This window comes from Pleurodeles waltl, chromosome 3_1, assembly GCF_031143425.1.
Source record: "Pleurodeles waltl isolate 20211129_DDA chromosome 3_1, aPleWal1.hap1.20221129, whole genome shotgun sequence".
Taxonomy (NCBI): domain Eukaryota; kingdom Metazoa; phylum Chordata; class Amphibia; order Caudata; family Salamandridae; genus Pleurodeles; species Pleurodeles waltl.
In genome coordinates, this window is record NC_090440.1 from 669106777 (window position 1) to 669113406 (window position 6630).

General features: G+C 39.2%; 1 protein-coding gene across 8 annotated transcripts in view; it reads left to right on the forward strand.

Moving 5' to 3' along the window:
* RAB3IL1 (RAB3A interacting protein like 1) overlaps positions 1-3012 on the forward strand; it is a 139795-nt gene extending 136783 nt beyond the window's left edge. For all 8 annotated transcript variants that reach the window (XM_069223227.1, XM_069223228.1, XM_069223221.1 and 5 more), the window contains one exon: positions 2487-3012. In XM_069223227.1, the coding sequence (XP_069079328.1) occupies positions 2487-2569 (83 nt within the window). In that variant the 3' untranslated portion in view covers positions 2570-3012. The remainder of the gene's footprint in view (positions 1-2486) is intronic.
* Positions 3013-6630: the final 3618 nt, after the last annotated feature.

Here is a 6630-nt window from a genome sequence, read left to right on the forward strand (position 1 = left end):
GCTTCCCAGGTGTGATCTGCGACAACATTGTAAGTGGCTTGGGAAAATGCATTCAAGCTTTTCTTTCATTTCCTTTACTTCCATGGACTCACCAAAAATCCAGCAGGTCCAGCAGTTTAGAAATGATTTTGGTTGACCATATGTGGAGTTGCTAGTTTTGATTTTTGGAACTCTTTTTTCACTACCTTTAAAAATACCAGTTACAAACACTGTGAAACAGATTTCCAATTCTTTCTCAGATTCAGCTGTAGTAGTCCAGGATAGTTCGCTAATTTTCCACCTTTACCTTGAAAGCTTGGTTTTTGAAAAACTAGTTCATGCATATTTGGTCTTTTCAGAAGAGGCTTTTGCAACACATTTGATTCTAGGAAAACGCCACTCTTGAGGCAATATAAAAAGATTAGATTCTGATACAAGGTTAAGGAAAAATAATGAATCCTCTAAAAGTCTCTTTATTTATATTTTATCAGTTGTTGCTTATTTGGCTGTTTTGGAAAACTTTATTGATTCATGCCATCGACATTTCTGAAATGGCCAAATAATACATTTTTGCTGAAGACTGAAGCACAGAATCAGCATTTTGATAACTTGTTTCATCGTCATTATTTCTTTAGAGATCCAACTCCTCAAGGGTTTTAAATCTTCTTTTAGTGTCCCATCTTCACAAAACGCTTGGATCCCGGATTCCTGTGATCGAGATTTTCTAATCCGCTGAAGGCTTTTTCTGGTTGCAATCACCTGTACCAGAAGGATATGCAACCATTTGATGTTTCCTCTAAAGATCCTTGTATTTATTTTAACAGGGACAAGGTGTTTTTTAGCATACTTCCCGTTTTGATTACAAGCATGCTGTCAGAATTTCATTTAAATTGGAAAAAACTCTTTCTAAAACTCTTGTTGTTCTATAAATATCAACTCCTTTAGTTGCTGATGTTTGTGCAGTAACCAAGGCATACTTACCCAAACAGCAATCTAGCGGAAGCCACCATTTCCAGGGGTACAGCTTCCTGTATTTAAAATTAATCAGAAGTTAGAGAAGCTAAGGCTTCTCTGTGGTTTCCTGCACATTTCACTACAGCTGAGGTAGCATTGATGACTTCCAAAGACTCTTTCCAAATGCAGACATTTGTGGGGCATTAACATAGACCACTCCTTGCACATTCTGTAACTATTATTTTGGTGCCTCATTTTCCAGAAATGATGTGGCTGTGGACAGAAGGATTTACACAGCCTTCTTCCCTGTAGCCTTCCTAGGCATGTGGTATCTTCTTTCTCCTGGCATTTCTGCGGGTCAAATTCATAATTCTAACTGTTTGGGAAGGAGGAAAATCATGGCAAAAGATAAAAAAATGTATTTATTAAGCTCGTGCTCCCCTCCATCCCCTTGACAACATCCATCCAGACACTCTCTAAGAGTATATGCCAAGCTGCAAACTTGCATTTTGGAAAAAACACAGATGTGCTGTGAATTATTGGGAATGCACTGGTGGCAGCGGGCTCTTGTGTGTGGAAGGACGCTCACGCTGGTCTTCGCTTTAGCAGTTTAAACTGGGAGCATACTTTTAAAAAGCTTTTTCCAATTCATCTGGAGGACCTTCATTGCTCAAGAAACCATTTGAAAGCATGGCACTGAGTAACATTAAATTAGTGCAATGGAATACAACTTACCCTGCAGCCATTAACCCTTCAGACATCATGGTTTCCTATCGGGTGAGCAAGCCAAAGGCTATATTCAGAAATACTTTAGTCCATGTTATACAGAGATGTGCTGGATCAGCTGTATTCCATAATTGTAGTCCTACTAGAATTTCATAACTATTACTTCCGATGGCTTCTCCAAATCCTTTTTGAGAATCAGAATGTGCTGTCCTTTATTTGGATTTCTGTTTTTCCTCTTTGCTTGCTAAAGCTGGCCCTTAGGTGAGCAAATTAATTCCGAAGCATTGTTACCTGACGCCTTGTAAACAAGTCACGTAGAGATGTCTTTTTGAAAACTCTGTGCATTGAAGTTTAGGTGCAGGGGAAGTGTTCAGTTTGGCTAACCCATGGTATAGTATGTGGCTGTTTGCCCGGTCCTGGTGAAATAGAGGTGCATATTTCCACACAAGAATGAAATGTGGGCTGAGGGCATAAGAGAAAGCACAATAATGTCATCATAGTAACCTCTACACTATTAGTCCATTATCTTTTCAATCTACTGGTATAAGTACTCACTATAGACATAGAAACAGTGATTGAGAAAGAGAAAAACTGCATGAGTCCACGTCGAGGCCAACACATATCCTAAGCAGGACTGTGTATGTGTTTTTACTTCATTCTGCTTTTGTGGCCATTTTGCCAGGTTTCTGATCACTGTGATACGCACAAAGAGAAGTGAGATGATGATGGGCAAAGTGACTCTTATTACTATACTGTAACACTTTACCTTTCTCTTTGTCATCTGAAGATGGGTATGTCTGGTTAACAGTCTGCTTTCTTCCATGCAGTGGAACCAATGTTCTGGGAAATCATGAGGCTCCGGAAGGAAATGTCTCTGGCAAAGCTGGGTTTTTACACACATGAAGCATAGTTGACAAGAGTGTGGTCGTGCACAAGTGCCAAGGACCTGGTCCACTCCATGAAATACTAAGAAAGACTGCCTCAGAAGTGATACCAGCAGCTGAAGACAATTGATTGTGTTAAAAGGACATAATGTTAGAATAAGCACACAGCTTGCTGCTGCGTCCTTCCTAACCCATGGAAGAGTGGGGCCCACTTACCAGCATTTATACAGAAGACAGAGGCAGCAATGGCTGACAGACACTTCCTGCATGAAAGCAGTACTCCCGAATATCTTTTATCTATGCAATCTCCTCCAGGTTCGCTTCCAGATGTGTGAACATTATCACATGCTAACAAAAATGTCATAAACTGTTCTAATCTCGCTAGATGGAAGTGGATCTGAAAAACGGACAACAAACAACCTCAGTGAACCTCTAATAGTTCAATAAATATCTATAGCAAACAACATAACTGTTCAGTCATTTTAATTCATGCTATTATTACAGATCTTTATTCTGTTTAGTAAAAAATGTACTTAAACATATCAAAATATGGAATGGTACCAGAATATTATAGTCAAAATGTTGCCTGACATAAATATTGTGCCTGAATATAGCCTCAGAGCCTGCCATAGCAGGCTCCAGCGTTAAAGGGCCGAAGGCGAGGGCCTTTAACAAGGGAGCTGAACTTTAATTGCTAGTATAGCCCAGCTACGAAGGGCTATAAGACTATTAGAACATTCTGTCACTAGAGGACAAAATGTCTTAATAAATAAAACAAAGTCCTCATGGAGCCCGAGGGGATTAAGATCCCCTCGGGCTCCGTGAGTCCTTTGTTCACAGCGATAGCTGTGAACAAAGTAAATTGAAATGTTGACACTCAGGGCTTTTACCAGCCCCGAGCACTTCATTGTCTCCAATGGAGCCCCCAACATTCCAGTGTTCTAATATTGTTCACAGAAGCTTTGCCCCACTGGAATTCATAACCGAAAATCTACACCCACTTGGATGATATATTTACAAACAATATTTATGACACAATATTTATGTCAGACGATATTTATCACTACGTTTGGCAAAAAACCCAAATACAGACAAGATACACTGCCTGAGACTTCGAAATACAGAAGTTAAGAGAAAAATGTAATCACAGCTAAGTTAGAAAACAAAATCTGTTGCTTTTTCCAATATTAAGTTTAAATAATGGGTTGAATTAAAAATTAAATAGTTGGTGCCACCAGATGACCACAGGTCTGATAGCTTAAAGCCTATCCCTTAAAAAATGAAAAAATGAAAGACATCTGTGGTTGAACTCTAAAACCAAGAAGCTGAACAGCAAACCAATTTCAATTCCAGTTTCAGGTTGCCTTGCCTCGGCGAAACCTCCTGACGGGACCATGCAAAATGTACAGACCCTAGACTGACCATCCTAAAAGTTTTTAGATTTTGCTTGCATTGTTTCATTTTTGTGATCATCCTTAAAGATGTACATAGTTTGTTCCAAAATTTTGCTTCAAAGGTTACCTGAGCCGTTCCTCCCATTTTTTGTCGAGAGAATCAGGAATCAGTGTGATACAAGGTGAGTATCTGCTGAATGCATAGTTCTACTAAGAATATGGCATTTCACAGCCTCACTCGTCTGAGTTCTCCCTGAAGTAGGCATATATTTGTACAGCCATACGAGTCCTGTAAAAGTAATCCTACAAAGGGAACCAGAGTACCCTCTTAGGATTGAGGAAATGTGCTAACATTTTCCTAAATCCAGAAAATATTATAATGATTCCATACATTGAGTGCAAAAGCGACACCATCTGTTTTAGCAATTCTCTTTTAGGTTCCTGCAGATCTCCAGACCTTTTGTTTATCCATCCTAAACGTACTAAATGATCGTGCAGATATTAGTATGGCTCACATTTAATAATGAATGAATAAGAACATTTGAAAAGAGCACACTACAGACTAAACCGTCAATTGGCGCTTCTATGCCATAGATACAGATTTCAAATCTATCCAAGTGTAATCATTTTTAATTGAGTAAAATCTGTGGTCAATATCTTCAGTTCAGTGCTAATTTAAAATTCTATATGTTCACCAGAGGATGCTGCCACTGTGTCATCAGATTTTATATTTTGCAGGAGATCATCCTGATGGACCTTAAGTAAGTAGTATATCCGTCTTGAACTTCTTCAGTCTTCCGAATTTGTCTAAACATTAGCCTTCCAAGCAAAGAAGGCCGGGACACACTTTCAGTAAAATCTATTTTTTTGCAGATATGTTCATGCTCTTTAAACCTATCTGAACCTTAACAGCACTGAAGAAGTAGATTGTTTTTTAGAAAACATACAAATTCAATTTTTATACAGCCCATATTCACAAACGACTTAACCTAGGTCTAAATGTGGCTGCATGGATTAAAAAACTTCCACTTTCTCTTCAGAGGCAAGAATAAGAGGTAAAATTGTATGGTGACATATGCACAATTACAGTATTTTCCATCTTAAAACAAAATGTACCACACAAACAGTGAGGGAAGTAAACCAAACTATGAGGCTACCATCTTTGATGGTACATGAATAATAGAATCAAAAGCAACATCATAGTTGACAAAAGCAAGCACTTACTGGATGCCTCTAAGTTAATTTCTAGCCAAGTTAATGAAGAATGGTTGTCATTTATTGACAAAGCCTTTTGCCTTGTTAGCTAAAGGTGCTATCAGGTAGTAATGTGATGTGTTAGAAGGGCCCTTCTTAGGAATATGGATCAAAATACTGGCTCTGCTAGCCCACAGCAGCCTATGCTTTGAGTTAAAAATCACTGGGCAGGAACTTTGTACACAGCTACAAAAATCAACACTTGTCAGTTCCATCTCACACACTGCTCCAAACCACTATATAAGAGTAATCCTATCATTACAAACTAAGTGATAGATCCAGTTCCTGGGGTGTAACGCTCCCCAGTGGTGAGTGGTGGCTACAGCAGAGTGCTCAGGTATGTGGCTATGAAGACTAGCTCTAGCGGCACTGGATTGGTCATGGTGGACACAGAGAAAACAGTAGTGAGCTCTGGTCCAAGAGGCTGCTTTTGGTGTGGATGAGTGAGGGCTATCAGCTATCAAGCCAGGTAGGTCAACAATCTTGAGGGTCACACCCAGCTAACCCTATAAATCTGGAGACAGTCAGATTCACTCACTACACTCATTTAGTACAATATGGTGCTGGTATGAGGGCCGAGTTTAGCCCACGGTCCTCCACTGACCCTGGGCAGTAACCTCACACTTTGATAAAATTTAGAGGACTCTCTGGACACTAAGGGGCAGATTTATATAAATGTCAGAAAATACAGGACAGTAACCAAAGTTGCTGTGCTGGGTTGCGTAAGAGGGGAAGAGGAGGTCAGTGAGGTAATGACCAACGCAGGGTAGAGAAAATAAGACCTTATTAGCAGACTCCACATGCGGTGTCAGCTCTGAGAAAGCTAGCCATCAGCTATCAGAATTCAGATCCACAGAATCATAGAACATTCTAAGGAATGCAGATACAGGTGCACATCAGCCAACAGCGCTGAATGGTAGGCAGTGAATAAACACAATAAAATATTACGTAGCTACCCTCTTGAAAAAAGCAAAAATAAAATAGAGAAAAAAGTAAGAAAAAATTAAATTAGTGATGATGAACAATGTAGTCATCATATCTTTCAGGGATCCGAGAACTCCTAACAGGTCTTACCTGAGGTAATACTGACGCATATGAACTCTGAGTTTGAATTCTTTGGAATCATTGCACAATTCCGTTACAATAGGTGAGGAATCAATTACATATGGGCTTCCAACTTCTGGTTCAGTATAAATACCTTCATCACCACCTTGTGAAATATTCTTAACCTTTGCAAGTCTTGACATTCATCACCAACAACCATTACTTAGAAGAAGAGAAGTTGTACCAATAAACACAGCTTTACATTTCTTTGACAAACTGAATTGCCTTTGTTGCCAAGAGTAGGTGTTTTTTATTGTTGCCAAATCACCAGCATTTAAATTAGATTTGGCATGTGAAAATTCCTTCTTATGTTTAAATTGAGCGGTACATTATTT